Source organism: Primulina tabacum, chromosome 5 (genome assembly GCF_025594145.1).
Source record: "Primulina tabacum isolate GXHZ01 chromosome 5, ASM2559414v2, whole genome shotgun sequence".
NCBI lineage: Eukaryota > Viridiplantae > Streptophyta > Magnoliopsida > Lamiales > Gesneriaceae > Primulina > Primulina tabacum.
Window position 1 is genome coordinate 36,107,656 of NC_134554.1, and position 18,309 is coordinate 36,125,964.

General features: G+C 38.3%; 2 protein-coding genes across 2 annotated transcripts; both read left to right on the forward strand.

Moving 5' to 3' along the window:
* The first annotated feature begins 969 nt into the window (after nt 1-969).
* LOC142547496 (3beta-hydroxysteroid-dehydrogenase/decarboxylase) lies at nt 970-7,941 on the forward strand. Its single transcript, XM_075655824.1, has 12 exons — nt 970-1,382; nt 1,786-1,875; nt 1,968-2,101; nt 2,199-2,369; nt 2,674-2,790; nt 2,875-2,954; nt 4,363-4,561; nt 5,754-5,868; nt 6,276-6,450; nt 6,696-6,852; nt 7,253-7,319; nt 7,467-7,941. Exons 1-12 carry the CDS (start codon nt 1,130-1,132, stop codon nt 7,619-7,621), a joined length of 1,713 nt encoding a protein of 570 aa, XP_075511939.1. The 5' UTR covers nt 970-1,129; the 3' UTR covers nt 7,622-7,941.
* A 512-nt stretch (nt 7,942-8,453) lies between these two features.
* Nucleotides 8,454-9,506, forward strand: LOC142544380 (uncharacterized). Its single transcript, XM_075651435.1, has one exon. The coding sequence runs from the start codon at nt 8,454-8,456 to the stop codon at nt 9,504-9,506; it is 1,053 nt and encodes a 350-aa protein (XP_075507550.1).
* Nucleotides 9,507-18,309: the final 8,803 nt, after the last annotated feature.

Genomic DNA, 18,309 nt, shown 5'->3' on the forward strand with positions numbered 1-18,309 from the left:
GCTTAAGTCAGTGAATAACTCAAGCAAAGAACCAATGTAACCAAGTGATGGTTGTGAGATTGGTGTGGAAGGTGAGTATTAAATGCACAATAAATGAGTGTATTCAATATCTGAATAGAGAGTAAATGCAAAGAGTGAACCTGTTATTTACAATAGAAGATGCAATGATGACCTCGTTCTTTGTGTTTGAGCATTAATTATAGTAGGACGGCTGATTATACCCTATTGTTCTGACATGTCAAATCTTATACTAGTCATATCCAGCCTATTTGATTTTGTCAACCTCTTGCACTGATGTCAGAGATAGGTTGGCCGCACACACCCTACTTTGTCGGCGTAATTAAATGTGGCACGTTTATCGAAGTGGCCCGGGTAGATTGCCTCTCGAGCATTTTACATGAGAGCCCGGGCATCTCATAGCCCGGGTAGTTTAAGTCCGGGTTTTCCAATGGCTCGGCCTTTCGATTGGCCTTTATACTTTGACTTCAGTCATACTCCCAACGTCCCGGGCAGATTGAGATCCGGATTTCTACTCAGTTTGTCGTCTTGCTGATCTGGGAATAATCCATCCTCCTGACTCGGGCACTACCCATGGCCCGACTTCATGGCCCGGGACATCCTGGGTACTATCCATGACCCGGGACATCTCGGGGTATCAAACACGTTTTGCTGTCTTTCTTGACTGGCCTCATTTTGCCGATACGAGACTTGAGCGTGAATCCAAGACATGTTTATCTCGGAACTACTCGCAATCAAGATTTGAGAGATAAGTCTGAACTCCGAGTTTAGAAAATAATGCCGATAAAACATTTGGTGTGTCGTACTGTAAAATGAACACAAATCACACTTTTTAAGTCAGAACAAGTATGAACTTCGACTTTTGAGGATAATTGTTTTTAACTGAGTTGTATAAAGAAAGTCGGGACTTGGGAGGGATAAAATGGTCAAATCATGTGTTTGCGGGCGTGTAAAGTGCAATAAGTGGATCCGGCACCTGATTCCTGTGGGGCCTCCCACACCGAATCCACCCACCCCTAAAACCCCTCTCGATTTCCGCGCCACTCCTCACGTTCCCTGTCATTGTTCTTCATCCAATTCAATTTCGTTGCTAATTTGGCGATTTCGTGAAATGGAGAAGGAAATCGGGGGCGATGATTTCGAGAGAGGGTTGAAAGCGTGCGTGGTGTTGGGGGGGAGGGGTTTCATCGGGCGTGCACTTGTGGAAAGGTTGTTGAAGCTTGGAAACTGGTCCGTGCGAGTTGTTGGTTCGACTGAGAATCCTCAGCTCCTCCCTTCTGAGTCGCTACTCGCCCACGCATTCTCCTGCGGTCGCGCCTCTTATTTCCACGTCGACGTGCGCAAGAAAGCCCAGATTATACAAGGTATTTGTTCGATGCGCGAGAATGTATTTATTTTTCATCATTCTGTTGATCAGTATGATTTTCAGTGTCCATTCATGTCACCATTCACTGTGATCGTGAATCGTAACTCAAGGTTGAGAGTTCGTCAGGTCATTCTTGATAATGTGGTCTCCTTTGTTAAGGAGCATGCACACCGCCACAGTCTTAGAATGCTTAGCAGTCCCACGTTAAAGATTGTTTGGGTTGTAGCCCTTGAGTTCGAGATTTTGTTGTGCGTAATAGAATTTTGATTTTTCAGATTTCTGTATGCATATGTCTGGGACCTTGTCTACAACCTCACCTGTTTTATCTGATTATTTATATTTCTTTGTCTTCTGCGACACTGAAATCTTTAATCCGGTAATTTACTTTTCTTCATTTGCAGCTGTTGAAGGTGCATCGGTTGTATTTTATACTGATCATGTGGATTCATTCCCCGATTATTTTCATGCTTGCTATGCAATCTTTGTTCAAGGTAATTCTTAGTTGTTTGGTGAGAAAATATGTTGAAATGATGTGCCATAGCATTTCATCCCATGATAATATCTTTATTTCCTCATCTCCTAGGTACAAAAAATATTATTGAGGCATGTCGAGAATGTAAAGTAAAACGTCTAATATATAACAGTTCTGCTGACGTAGTTTTTCACGGTTCACGAGATATAAGAAATGGAAATGAATCCATACCTCAACCTGACCATGTATGTCCTTAACTTTGAAGCTTAAAGGTGACCTTTTCTCTCTTTGACAATCATTTGTAACTCTCTTCCATTCTCTTTCTCTAATGTTATGATGCAGTTCAAGGATTTGGTCACTGACCTTAAAGCTCAATCCGAGTCTCTGATTTTGTTTGCTAATGATATTGATGGCCTTTTAACGTGTGTACTTCGTCCTTGCAATGTATTTGGACCCGGAGAAAAACACCTCATACCATCTCTAGTGAGGATGGCACAGTCCAGCTGGGCTAAGGTTTCAAAGCTTCTCGCTATTTAATGTTTGCATAAAAGTTGCTGCAGTTTCCGAAATTCTATTTCTTTGCTCATTTTGGTGGATTTCACATGTATATTTCTGATACTTTTTATTGATAGTCTTTTCTATGCTGTCGAGTGGACATTGCATCGGTACTACCTGCTTATTTTTCTCTAGTGAAATAAAAAAAAAACCATTAATTTTATGATTGACATCTCCCCATTTCATTTTTTAGAGTCATGATTGATTTAGCAATTCAGTTACATTATTTTTGTGAATAAGTAATGGTCTTTTCCCATCTCAGTTTATTATAGGAAGTGGTTACAATCTCTCAGATTTCACCTATGTGGATAATGTTGCCCATGCTCATATCTGTGCTGAAGAATCTCTTAGTTCTCGGATGGTTTCAGTGTGTGGAAAGGTATTTACAAGAATTTAGTTGTTCTTGGAGCTGTCTGTTACTTTTATGAGTGGTGGAAGGATATCACTGGCTGGAATTTTGCAGGTCTTTTTTATAACTAATATGGAGCCGATAAAATTTTGGGAATTCGCGTCTCTTGTGTTGGAAGGCTTAGGCTTTGAGAGGTATTCATACCCCCGTTTTTTATTGATTCCTATGACGTAATCTGCTGTTGGAAAGTAGTTTTTTCTTGCAATGAATGTGCATCTCCATTTATGATATAAGTTCTGGTTTGTCTTAATTGTGCTTGCAAAATTTTAATCTTTTACACTGGACATAATTAATGAAAACAAATTTGTCTTAGTGCATATGTGCTATATAGCGGACTAATAGAGTGTGAGCAAACTGCTTGCTGATTAAAGTAGTTATATTAGGAGTTGGCGTAAAAAAGCAGGATCTTCGTTCGGATTTATGGCAAATCAACTGTTCAATATGAGAAAGTGAATTATAACTCTATAATAATTAATTCTGTGCCTATTACACTTTGTCTTGAACAACTTGCAGTCATCAGGGACCAGAGACCTGCCATTTGTTTAACTTCTCAACTAAATTCCGCATTAAATTGAAATGAGTCGTTTTTCATATTTCAACTCATCTGCTCTTACATTTTTTCATGTTCTTGAAAGACTTTCTTTTCCTATGCTGCTGAAAGTGTGCCCTTGATATGGTTTACTATTAGAAGTCTTTGCTGCTTTGTCCAATTTATGCAGCATATTTGGTCAGGCCTGACAACTAAAAAAAATTTATATCTTCGTCGGTTTGTCCTAGTTTGTATGGCATTATCACTTCCTATTAACCTAGTTAATGTAGTAAAGGTCGCATTGCTTCCCAAATTCATTTCTATTGATCCAAATGGTCTTAAGTGCCATCTGTCAAATTGCATGAGATTTCGCATCCTTGCAATAATTTTCTAGAAGAGATTGTTTGACCCAGACAATTTTTTTCTGGCATATAATATTAAAAGTTTCATAACCTTCACTGGGTAGGAAGGTATTTTCTAGCCACGGAAGTGCAGGGAGAAGGCAAGTAAAAAACACTAAAACATTGTAATAAACCAGTGGATCTTAACAAGAAGTCAAATTCTCATGACAGTGGACTGTGCAGGAGACTTTCCATGCATAACAGAATCAAGAATGAGGGCTCATGAGGTCCTTTGTGCTTGCAATGACTCAGTGCTGGTGTCCTGTAGAGGAACTTTCTCCATAGAATCTCTCTATAACAATATTGTTTATAGTTCCCTTTGGTTTTCAATTCACATCTATTTGTCCCTGATGAACTATGCGGATTTATTTTTTTAAATGTTGTCCCACTCTCCACACTCGGGAGATTGGAGCGGTTGGGGTTTTTTTTAATGGTGATATTCATTTACGGCTGCTATGGTCAGCTAATGGTTTTATTTTATACTCGTTTTTCATTTTTAGTTTGTACGGACAGAGTGTGGCGTTTAGTATTTCTAATTGGTTTTTATGCAAGCTGCACTGGTGCGAGAATTGTCATGTTTTTTAAACAGAAATTTGTTCACAACTGTGGCAGGCCTGTTATCTGTCTTCCTTCTTGGGTGGTTCATTGTGTTATTTTACTTGCAAAATTGTCGCATGCGAAATCCGACTCCCGGAAGGTTGATTCAGCTGTCTCTGTATACAATGTTGCTGCTTTAGCTTTATGCACGAGGACATTTAGTTGTTCTGCAGCTAATAAGTATCTGCAGTACTCTCCTATTGTTTCCATGGAAGTAAGTTTTTCAAGTTTAAGCCATAATTTTTCTTATTAATTTTTTTGTTCATTAGTAGAGGACAACGTCTTCCACTTACTCTCTTCTTAATATGAGCTAAGGTGAGGCTCTAGCTTGGCTTTGTTAGAGGTTTGTCATAGAACTGTGTTGAATTGCTAAATGGTGAAACAGTGAAATTTGGCTTATTGTGAATTCGATCTAAACTACGAATTACAGGAACTTATACTTGCTTAAACAAAAGTCCACCTGTGAACAGTTTCAATTGAGTTTGCCTTTTGACATATTTTATAAATTCCCCAAAGATGAACAGTAACTCCATAAGCCTTTAGATGGTTGGCACTTACTGCCTACTGCTATGACTTTATTGGCAATGTCGCCCATCGTATCTGATGTTCTCCTTGATATAATTTCAGTCAGAATTGGCATAAGAATTCTTTAAGTTAAGCTTGGGAAAAGGAGAAATATGAGAAGGATAAAAATATATATTTGATACCGGTGAATCAAGCTTATTAGTTTGATGGAAGTATTCAAACTGAAGTTGACCTAGTGATGGGCCTAATTAAAGGATGAGTATGAATTTTATTTGTCAGTTGATTTACAAAGAAACTTGCAATTTTATATCAACTATTTTCATATATTCAGCTAACACTGCCACCTTTATCACCAGCAACTAACAGCTCTGCACGAAAACAGTCAGCATCACCTATTCTCTTTTTTCTTTCTATTTGAAACATATTATTTTCATTTAAAATGAGGACGATGAGTATATCACCATTGTATTTAAACAAGATGATCACATGTTTATTTTTGGTATTTATGTTTTGTGAAACGATCTATCCTAGGTTTAAACTACTTGGATCAAAGAATTTTCAAATTGTTTTCCTATTGGCTCTTTAATTGATTCTAGTACTTACCAATATGTTCTGAGGGCGTTGCATCCCCAAATATGGAAGATACCAATCAGCAGCTTTGGAAAATCTAATTCTACGCCACATCACATTGTGGTTTCTCTATTTCTCTTTTAATTCGTATTCTTTCATTTGCAAAATCTGAGTTGGTTTACATGCAAGATATATGTAATAAGACGGAGGTTTTGGCATGTAGATTAACTTGTTCTTTTTCATTGAATTAATAAACTTCCGATGGATGCCAGTCACGATTCAACAGCTAGATATGGAAATTTTTGACACAGGAGGGCATATCATTAACTGTGGATTCATCACCCCACACATCTAGAGACTCACCTTTCGTGCATATATACTCTGATGAGCAGTCAAAAGTGGATAAATTGTTGGGAGGTGGAAAAGGTAAATTCCGTTTGGATGATGTCAACTTATCATCTTACTCTGTAGCCTGAACCTCATGGCTGAAAAATGGCTGTTCTTTTTGTGATTGCATTGTGACGTTCTGCAACTTAATTTTGCTAGGAACAAACACTTTAAGGATTGATGACGTCAATTTGTTTATCTTTGGTATTGATATTAAACTGATGGACTGTCACTATCCTTTAAAAAGTAAATATACAATGGTTTAGCACTAAAAGGCATATCTATGTGTCTATTAGCTGCACTTAAAAAATTATCTTAATGCTGCAAGTTCGCTAGTCGCTACCTATCTCTACCTCTCTATGTGTGTGTGTGTATGATATGTTGACGATAATGATGTTTAGCTTTCTGTTTTCACCTGACGATTACATCATATTATCTTACTGCAGTTGCTGATATTTTGCTATGGAGAGATGAAAAAAAGACATTTTGCTGTTTCCTGTTTCTGGTTTTGCTGTATCAATGGTTTTTCTTTTCTGGGAGAACCTTCATCTCGTCAAGTGCTAAGCTTCTTCTGCTGATTGTTGTGTTGCTTTGCGGGAATCAGATTCTTCCATTGACCAGGTAAGTTAAATATAGGATCTAAAAATGTATTGGATTTGAAAAGCAACTTAAAGTTCAGAACTTCGCGAGGAATTTCAAGTTCTCAACTTTGTTTTAATAATTTGCAATGGATTCTAACCTGGGTATATCAATATGGATACAAGCAAGTTAGTTGCATCATGTTTACTCCATTTTAATTTCTTTATAATATTATGAGTTTTTCAAATATTCTGTTGCTTATTTGGTCGCTTACATGTTTGCTATAGATATAGGTGGAAAATCCCTGAAGTACCATCTCATATTTTTGAGATCTCAGAAGTGGATATGAGACATTTTTTTTTGGCTTTGGCATGGATGTGGAATGGAACGTGTCTTCTTATAAAGTCATTGGCTGAAGGAACGGATTGGTATACCTTTTTAAAGGTACTCATTTGGTGAAACTTTAACTCTTTAATATTGGTGTATTCATTGACCAGTAAACCAAATCCTCAGCCTTTATTTCCCATATCTGAATACCGGAATCTATTTGCTTGCTCACTTGCTCATTTGAGCTTTTTTATGGTTTGTTGTTTGAGTCGCTATTTGTGGGGCTGGACTGTAACAATTTCCGCGTGTTATCATTTTTTGTATTCATCTCGATGAGCTTCTCATGTACAAGTACTTGCGATGCAAATTTGAGATCCGCTTTTATGTTGCTTATAAACTTGAGATGGGCATTGCCCGTGAGACAATTACCAGTTCCTCAAATCCCATTTGGGTGACTTTAGCCTATATCTATTCAGGCCCTAGGTGTGTTTAGTAAACCAGCTTCAACTTTTTGCAGGTCTCAACTACCCTGTATGCCTGCAAATTGATCATTCCGTGCTTCTTGCACGTGGCAATTGGTGCGGGTATGAAATGTACAGATTTTTTTTTTATAAAATGATGCTACCTCTCTTCTTCCTTGTACATAAATGATAAATCAAACATAGTTATGGAAACGAAAGAAGAACGCATTCGATTTTGATGATCTCTATTGGACAATAAATAATTTGCAGCCTTAGTCCTATCTTTCACTCTCTGTTTCACGTACGAGCAATATGAGAAGGAAATTGATGACATGGCTACACTAATACTCAGCAGCACTAAGAAAACCATGATCTTGTTTGCAAAGAAACTGCCAAAGCCATTGACTGCAATTTTCTCGGTTTGAGTGCCTTCGGCGGAGATCGGGTCTTTCGAAAGTACGAGGATGATTGGATATGACAATCCCACCCATTCAATTCTCTGTAACTTACTCCTGTGATACTCTTGCGAAACTGAATGATGTACCATGGACGTGGTAAAAGGGCTTGGATCCAATGTTGGGAGCTAACTCTGCAATAGCTGACGTTATCGAGTTTTCTTGTGTTTCTTGTGACCGTAACATATGATATAGTTACTTGTATTCAGATATTCTAATCGATCTGAGTGGAATTTTCACATTGGACTTCGTTGTAAACTCATCTCGGGAAGACAACTCTTTCTTTTGAAGCCCCATATTTTTACAAACAAATATGTAAGGTTCCTTTGGAGCACCTCCAATGGGAGGTTCATGGCAGATAAACATGGTCCATGGTCTTAAACCATGTTTATTGTGTGGGTCCCATCACAATATAAAAAGTTGTGCCAAACTTTTGTTTTTTTTATTGTTTCTTTAGTTTGATATATGGCCCACACAAACTCATATAATTGTCCATTCTTTTTTGCATGCATTTCGATTCTTTTTTTTTTTTGCATAATTTTTTTTATTTCATTTAAAAAATAATAAAAATAATAATTATTCCATTTTGGCTATAAATAGGCATATTCTCATTCTGTACCCAACACTATCATTTTTCTTTCAATTTACACAATTACAGTTTCTTTCTTGCTATCCACGGATGGATAAAAATTACCATCAATATTGGATGAATTTGTTGGGTTTTTCCAACTCACAAAATAATTCATCTTCGGACAATCCAAATATTCACCCTCATAATTTTCAATATTCCCCAAATTTACCAATGAATCTGAATAATAGCCAGGGAGCTCCGATTTTAATGTACCCACCGGAATTTTTTCAATATCCTTTCATGCCACCACCTCCTTATGGAATTTCTCCTCCTATAGCAGCGGGTTTTGGTTCAGACGAATCAAGAAGGACTAGTACAGAGGGAACTGGCACAGAGAAAGAATCCATGACGCCTACTTCTGTACCCAGATCTCATTTGCCACCACATTCATCGCCAGTTGGACTCGAGAATATTATCCTTGATAAGGACACACATTCAGGCAATGAGGACCATGCACCACAACCAAAAAAGGTTTCTTGGTCACTCGGAGAAGAGAAGGTCCTTGCAATGTCATGGGTCGTTATTAGCACTGATCCTAAAATTGGTAATTCTCAAAAGATGGAACAAATGTGGGCTAGGATCGCAGTGGAGTACAACAAAAATCGACCTGCCAGAACTATTGAGAGACGATGGCAACCATTGAAATCACATTTCTACTATATGCAAAAAATGACGTCGTTGTTTAATGGAATATACAATAAAGTTCATAGTCAATGGGGAAGTGGTTGCAACGACGCTGATATACTTGTAAAGGCGCATGAAGAGTGGATGACTGAGCCAAAGAACAAAAACAAACCGTTCAAGTATGAGCATGTGTGGAGGATTCTTGCAGAGTGCCAGAAGTTTGCTCCACAATCAATCGATCATCGCGGAATGAAGAAGAAAAAAACTTCTGCTTCAGGGGAATACACATCGTCTTCAAATCCAGAGATGGGTGTTGACGAAGATGAAGAGCGAAGTTGCAGTCGACCAATTGGGCAAAAAGCGGCAAAAAGAAAGGGAAAAAACAAATTAGCAGCATACGAAGAGTTGAAAGACAGCATTGACAAAAATATGGAGGAATTTACTGCCTACACGCAACAAAAATTGGAGGAAATCAGATCTCACAACCGAACACGTGAATATCAAATCCTTATGAAAGATACTACTGCAATGACACAAGAGCAACTTCGTATTCACGTTCATATGTGTGACGAAATTAAAAAGAAATGGGGCATTTATTAGTTTTTTAATTTTTCTTACCTTGTTTTTTACTTCTTATCTTCTTGTATTTTTTTTGTTTTTTTTATGTGGTTGTATCTTGTTGTTGTCTGTGCTTTTTATTTGTTGTTTGTGCTTTAAATTTGCTAGTGCCTTCTTGTTGTTTGTACTTTTTATTTTTAAATAATGTAATGTTATGTTCTAAATTATTGTCTGTGCTTTTTATTTGTTGTTTGTGCTTTTATCAGATTACAATATCCTAGTTGGTTACAGCTGTTGTTTGTTCAGAGAAAGCAATTCGAATCTGACATTGATTTGCCACACAATACTTTACTTTGCATAAAAAAAGGCATCCGATGCTGAAATTAATATAATATAATAATTAATGTTATTAATAATTAAAATCCCATAGCTTTTTTTATCGGATTACAATCTCCTAGTTGGTTACAGCTTTTGTTTGTTCAGAGAAATCAATCCGAATCTGACATTGATTTGCCACACAATATTTTACTTTTTCATAAAAAAAGGCATCCGATGCTGAAAATATAATATTTATTGATGTTGAGGACAACAATAAGTAGATATTAAAGAATAGGCTATATACTTTACTTTATCATAAAAAAAGCATCCGATGCTGAAATATATTATTTATTGATGTTGAGGACAACAATATATACACATTAAAGAATAGTCTATATAATCAAGGGCAGACTTCACATCCTTATACTACAAAACATTGATACATTCGTATATGGAAAATATGTCCACAGATCACAACTCATTCTCTACCACCGATAGTGATGATGACTTCTTTGAAGTGGCGATGAATGATGACACAGATGAACAAATGATGAAAATGATACTCCAGCAACAGCATATGTTTCTCGGGGCAGCACAAAGTTCTTTTGGTGGATCGAAGAGGAGAAAATATGTGGAACGGGACCGCGCAGCTGCACACGCTCGTCTTGTGAATGATTACTTCACAGAACAACCGATATGATGAATACTTTCACCGGAGATTCGATGCAACGTCAAAAAAGGCTTTTCACCACTTCAAAAATGCACAGTTGCTATCCGTCAACTGGCATACGGAGGCCCTGCAGATCATTATGATGAGTACTTACGGGTTGCTGAAACAACGGCCATCGATTGCTTGTTCAACTTTTGTCGATGTGTGATTGAAATATTTGGTGAGCGATACCTTCGAAGGCCCAGTGCTGATGATAAAAAACATTTGGTTGAAATGCACCTGCAGAGACACGGATTCCCCGGCATGTTGGGTAGCCTTGATTGCATGCATTGGGAATGGAAAAACTGCCCGGTCGCTTGGAAAGGTCAGTTTACACGAGGTGACCATGGAGTCCCTACAATCATGCTTGAGGGAGTCGCGTCTGTAGACTTGTGGATTTGCATGCTTTTTTTGGTGTTGCAGGATCTAATAATGATATCAACGTGCTTAACCAATCACCTTTGTTCAATGATGTGCTGCAAGGAAATGCACCCGAGATAAATTTCACGGTAAATGGCACACAATATACACAAGGATATTACTTAACAAATGGAATCTATCCGGAGTGGGCAGCTTTTGTCAAGAGCTTCCCGTGCCCTCAGGACCCTAAAAGAAAGAAGTTTAAAGAAATGCAGGAGGCTGCACGAAAGGATGTCGAGCGGGCATTCGGGGTTCTACAATCTCGTTGGGCAATAATCAGAGGTCCAGGGAGATTTTGGTACAAGAATAACTTGAAAGATATCATGTATACATGTATTATTTTGCATAACATGATAGTTGAGGATGAGGGAGATACATCACCCAATTGGTCGGATGAGCACGTCGATGATACGTCTCCAGAGATAATCCACGGTGCGTTTGGAGAATTTAATGAATACATTAAGAGAAATTGCAATCTACGTGATAGGGAAATACATCATCAACTTCGAGCTGACTTGGTTGAACACATATGGGCAAGTTACGTCAACAATTAATTGTCTTTTATATTTTATTTTGTGAATTGTTTGTACTGATTTTTATTGAAGTTCTCAATAAAATTTCGATGATGTTTTTATTTTATTATTTTTTTATAAATTTTTCAAATTTGCTAAATAAAAAAAATATGATTAATTAAATAATTTTGAAAATTAAATTGATTATTATAAATATATATTTAGTCAAATATATAAGTGAGTAAAAAATAAAGGTAGTAAATTAAAATGAGTAGATGAATGTGTGATTTGATAGTGGGGTCTACAAAAATTCTGTTTTTGGGTTTATGATTGGGGTGGAAAGGTTTAAAAATAATGAGGTTTTTAACTTTTGATGTGGCAGTGATGTGGCACAGAATAAACCTGGTGATGAGGTTTATGACTGGAGATGCCCTTAGTATGATTTCGTATGGGTGTTCAAAAATCGAACTAAACTATAAAATCAAATCAAATTGGATGGTTCGGATTGATTTCCAGTCAATTATGAGTTGTATTACTTTTAAAATCAACAAAACTGAAAAAATTGGTTTGGTTCAAATTTTGAACAAAATTTTTTCTTTCATTTCATTTATTTTGTTCGGATCTTCCTTTTTTTTTCCGAAAAAAGGAAAGATTCGAACATAATTTGATTATACTCATATAATAAATTTTTTAAATTCGTGTGCTTTTCTTTAGATATAGATAATTTATTCGATTTTATTTTGTATTTTAATTTTAGTTGGTTCCGTGATAATCCAATTAGAATTTATTCACAGATGATTTTGATTAAGACAAAAACTTGTGTGAGACGGTATCACGGGTCGTATTTTGTGAGACATATCTCTTATTTGGGTCATCCATGAAAAATATTACTTTTTATGTTAAGAGTATTAATTTTTATTGTGAATATCGGTAGGGTTGATCCGTCTTACAGATAAAGATTCGTGAGACCGTCTCACAAGATACCTACTCTTTCACTGAATAAACACAATCACTACCTACCTTAAAAGTTTGTCTTTCTTATAAGTTGAAACTCGGTAACTTATAAGTATTTTAATTTATGATATTTCGTTTATAATCATTTTAGTTCACGATAAAATAAAACATTCATTCGATTTCTATCAAGTATCGACGGTTACTTTTTCTAAAATAGAATATCTTATGCATTAATTCACTTTTAAATTCAAAACTAAAATTAATCATCCAAACTAAATCGAAATTCATCGTTTGGTTTGAAATTTTGCAAAACCAATAAAATATGGTTTATTCGAATTTTTATCTAAAACCAAAGAACACCCTCATGATTTTGTATGTGATTTCTTTGATTTTATTACTCACTATGTGTGTGTGTGTATATATCCATCTTGTACATGGGAAATCCATTAGTTTTTTTAACGTTTTTATTAACTCGAGGACTTTATCGAGCCAAATTCTGTAAGTTTAGATTTTGTTATAAATTTATACGAACGATCTAATAGATCAAACATCGTTCTTCAATCTTCGAATTAAGACCACGATTGAAAATTGAGTTTGCCGTTTAGATTGCACTAAAAATCCAAATGAAGTTTGTGCGTTGAGGATTAATTGCCTGAAAAGCGGCATGATTCCGGTGTTGTACGACGGTGACATGGCAATGCGAGGGAGGTCTCAGCCGTGGGACATGTTTCTCCAAGGTGATGGTCGAAAATTCAAGTGAAGAGAGAGAGGTCTAGATTTTGTGTGAGGCCCTTAGCTCCTAATCGTTATTACAATGCAATCTGATTAGGGTTAACTAATTACAGCGGAAAGCGAGTTTAAAATTTCTTTACAATGAGCCCAAATCATTTTATTTGAATACTAAAAATAGTATTTCATCTCACGTCATAAACATGCCCACACGTAATCAAAATCAATCATATACAAACAACTCATATCCTTGGGACATGCCCCGGTATATAGATACATATACATATATACTGGGAACAAGACAAAAACATAAAACCTCAGCCCAAGCTGTGACTCCCTCCAGAAGTACCCTCTCCGGTCTCCTGATATCCTGGAGTACCTGCCATTGTCCACACACAAAGACAACAACAGCCCCTCTTGGGGGTGAGCAAAACTCCATATGAAACAACCAATCATATATACCACAGATATCTAAACGATGATATATGGTATGCAATGCATGTATGTCGTGGAGGTATCATGTGGAGGCCCGAAAATCCTTGCTTTGAAAATTTGCGGAAAATTAAAATTTTTTTTTCTTTTAAAATAAATGGAGTGCCTCATCTATAAAATCGACTGATGAATCAAGTTCAATGTTTAAAAAAATATATATAGCAGCGGAAGAAAATAAAGTTTGCCAAAAATAACAATTCAAAGAATGTCCAACAACTGGTAAAAATGTTTGAGCATAAAATGACATGTGCTGAAACTGAGGTCCTCGGGTGCCACTACTGCCGACCCAAGCTGGCTCACTGGTCCCCGCCCTCGGCCCTGGCCTCATCAGTACCTACAACAATCAAGTCTAGTGAGCCTAAGGACTCAGCATGCAAATATCGTAGGTAACGAGAAAATGTAATTTGCATGGATAAAATATCATGTCATGAGGCATACTTAAAATAACTTGTACTGAGCAATTATAATACGTGCATAACTGAACTGAAAATCATAGTGAAAATGTTTGCTCCTTGGAGCCCTGTACTGAAATAACTGATAAAAATTTTCTGTTGAGATTATGGTCTACGCCTGTGGCCCCTGCACTGAACTGAACTGATCGGTAACTGGCTACCGGGGAGTATCAAACTGAACTGAGCTGACCGGTCACTGGCGATCGGGTGGTACCAAACTGAACTGATCGGTCACTGGCGACCGTATAAAATAATGCTCCCATAATAGTGAATTGACCACAAGCAATATCGCATAAATCTCAAAAATAAGTATTTTCTATTTTCATGCACGTAATATAATTAAATGGCATAACTGAAAAATCCTGAAATTTTACCAACTGGATTGGATCGTTCCCAGGCTCGCTGCAACCTAAATATGTCATGAAAAATATGCAATAGCTTAAACTTGGCCAACTATGCGCATTAAGTTCAAAATGCGACAATTACGTCTAACGACTTCGTATTTAATCATGACTCCGAACCAACCCGAACCAACACTGAACCGACGTATAGTCATGATTAAAATACGCTTAAAATTATGAACTAATGCTCCTAAAATTATGAGGGTCGAAATCTAGGTGAAGTGGAGGCCAAAACAAGAAACGCTCTTTCGAGAGTCAATTTGGCACATTGCACCGTAAATTCTCGTACGACCTCAAAAATGATCCGAATCACGAACGGTCAAAAACACAACCTTTCTAACTCGATGAGGCACTGTCCAGTCCAAGGCCATAGGCTAAAAGCCAACCAAGAACTCAAACGAGCCTCCGAACCAACACCGCAACTTGCTGTAAATTTCCAGCAGCTGTACCATCGCGTATCTTGTGTTGTTTTCGAGACTACCGGCCATTGGGGCGTGAACCACCGACCAGAGACTCTTACCAACATCCCAAGGAATTATTTGAACCATGGCTAAGGGCCCTAGGCCAGCCACAATTCGAATTATTCCAGCAACATCAGAAAAGTTACACCCGAGAGCACCTTTGCGCGCATGAGGGGTGCTTTGCTTTGCTTGCTGTCTCGACTCGTTCCAGTGGCCATTGATTGACCATGGCACGATCTAGATATCTAGGGGCATGGTATGAACCGTGGCTAAGGGCCATAGGCCAACCAATATCCATACCAACCCAACCAAAGCCGAACTCATACATGTTGTCAAAACCGAGGGGGGCCGAGAGGGGAGGGGGTTGTTCTTGCATTTGATTTAAAAACCGATGAACCATGGACCGAGCCACCAAAAAGGCGACTTAGTCACGTCTTAGACATGCTAGGGGAGTGATCTAACCATGGCTATAGGCCCTTAGGGCAGCCAAGATCAGATCCTTTCCCTTGACCTCAAAATAGAATTTTTGAAGCTCAATATGACACTCATGGGGGATGTGCTGTCATTGACGAATTCTAGTGTGTATGGGGCTGGAACCAACGTTCTATCATGACCCTAACATGTCCTAGTACATGTTCATATGCAGCTTCGAGCCCCTGGAACGAGCCATCCCTGAAATCGAAACAAAACATACCAATCGTGAAGCATGGTAGAACCAAAAATCTGCATGTTATATTTTTCTGAAAATTCTTGGCGTGTTTCGGTTTTTGCATGGAAATGATGATCATGTAATGTAAAAACAATGATAATAGGACTTGATTGAGGTTTGAAAGAATCTAAACATGCCTTGGTTTTCGTTTGAATGAAAAACGAAAGAATACGACGACTCGGCGCGGAGGAGGTGGAGCGCTTCTTTCTTTTTCTTTTCTTGCTCTCGACTTTCACTCTTGTTCTAGGCTATGGTGCTCACGATTTTTAATCTGAAATGGCTGCTGATTTCGGTGGGGAGGGAGAGGAATTAAGTGGTTAGGGGAGTGAGGGGAGATCCCATAATAAAGGGATACAAAGGGTGACCAAGTCTACCATTATTTGAATTTTGAAATGTTGTTTGCTATCAAATGAATTGTTGGAAGGATTGGATGGGGTGGCCGATTATCCTTCATGCTAACTAGACTAGGATAATACTAATTGGTTAATTAAATGGTGCTAAAAAGATTGAAGAATTATCCTACTTATTAAATAACAAAGAAAGGGTCAAATGTGTTGAGTTGGCAAGGGATAATCTAGCAACTAAGGGGGGCCGAAAATTCACTAATAAATGGAGGGGAAATGTTGATTATCTAGTAAATTAATAACCCTTAAAAGCCTCACTAATCCTTTAAATAATTCAGTGAACTAACCCCTTAATTAAGGAACTCAAATGAATTTATTTTCTACTCACCTCAAGTAGCTTAAATAATTCCTTAAACTTCTTTATTAACTTAAATTAACTTACTTGCTAGCTAAAATAAATCCTGGAAATATTTTTTAAATCTTAAATTTATCTCTAAACTCCAACTCCAGTCCGGCCTCACTGAAATAACTGAAAGAATAAAATTAAACTGCTGGCTAAAATAATTAACTTCAAAGAAAAAAATTTAAATAATCATGCAATAAAGTCAATTAAATTCAAAATATTAGAATTATGCATGGCTCGTACGTAGTCTAATTTACGGGTTCTACAATCCTTCCCCCCTTAAAAGAAATTTCGTCCTCGAAATTAGAACTCACCGAATAACTCGGGGTATCGATCTCTCATCTCCGGCTCAGACTCCCACGTAGCTTCTTCCTCTGAATGATTGAGCCATTTGACTTTGACTCGCTTAACCAACTTGTTCCGAAGTTTCTTCTCCTGCCGGTCTAGGATCTGCACTGGCCTCTCCTCATAAGATAGGTTCGGAGTAAGCTGCAACGGCTCAAAGTTCAGGACATGCGAAGGGTTCGCCATGTACTTCCTCAGCATGGAGACGTGGAACACATTGTGTACTCCAGCCAGATTCGGCGGGAGAGCAACACGATAAGCTAGCGTCCCAACTCTGTCAAGGATCTCAAAGGGTCCAATGAATCTCGGACTGAGCTTCCCTTTCTTCCCAAATCTCATGACACCCTTCATAGGTGCCACTTTCACAAAGACATGATCGCCCACTGCAAACTCTAACTCTCTCCTCCGCTGATCGGCATAACTCTTCTGTCGGCTCTGAGCAGTCCTCATCCTATCACGGATCTTGACTACTACATCTGCTGCCTGCTGAACAATCTCTGGACCCAACTCTGCTCTCTCTCCTACTTCATCCCAATGGACAGGAGATCTGCACTTGCGGCCATACAGTGCTTCATACGGAGCCATACCAATAGAAGACTGGAAGCTGTTGTTATAGGTGAACTCAACCAATGGTAAGTTCGACTCCCAACTCCCTGAGAAATCAATGACGCAAGCGCGAAGAAGATCCTCCAAAATCTGAATAACTCGCTCCGACTGCCCATCTGTCTGCGGATGGAAAGCTGTGCTAAACAGCAACTTCGTACCCAAAGTCGAATGCAAACTCTTCCAAAATGAGAAAGTGAATCTGGGATCTCTGTCGGATACGATCGAAACTGGAATACCATGGAGTCGGACTATCTCTCGGATATACAGCTCTGCATACTGAACCATGGTGAAAGTCGTCTTAATAGACAAGAAGTGCGCTGATTTGGTAAGACGATCTACAATCACCCAGATAGCATTCGATCCTCTGGCTGACCTCGGCAATCCGGTCACAAAGTCCATGGTAACATTCTCCCACTTCCACTCGGGAATAGAGAGAGGCTTGAGCAAACCTGCTGGTCTCTGATGCTCGGCCTTCACTAACTGGCAGGTCAGACACTCGGACACAAATCGTCTGATGTCCTTCTTCATACCAGGCCACCAATACAATAGCTGCAGATCTTTGTACATCTTCGTACTCCCAGGGTGAATGGAGTACGGGGACATATGGGCCTCAGACAAGATGTCTGCTCGGATAGAATCACTGCTAGGAACCCATATCCTGTCTTGGTATCTCACAATACCATCACTGACTGAATACAAGACACTGCCCTTGGCTTCATCTCTCTTCTTCCACTGTGCCAATTGCTCATCTGCTGACTGACCACTGCGAATACGGTCCATAAGGGAAGACTGAATGGTCAAGGTAGATAGACGAGGAACTCTACCTCGAGGATAAGTCTCGAGATCAAACCTCTGTATCTCAAACTGAAGAGGTTTCTGAATCGTCAAATGAGCAATCACTGCGACTTTTCTGCTCAATGCATCCGCAACTACATTAGCTTTACCCGGGTGGTAGCTAATGTCACAATCGTAGTCTTTCACAAGCTCCAA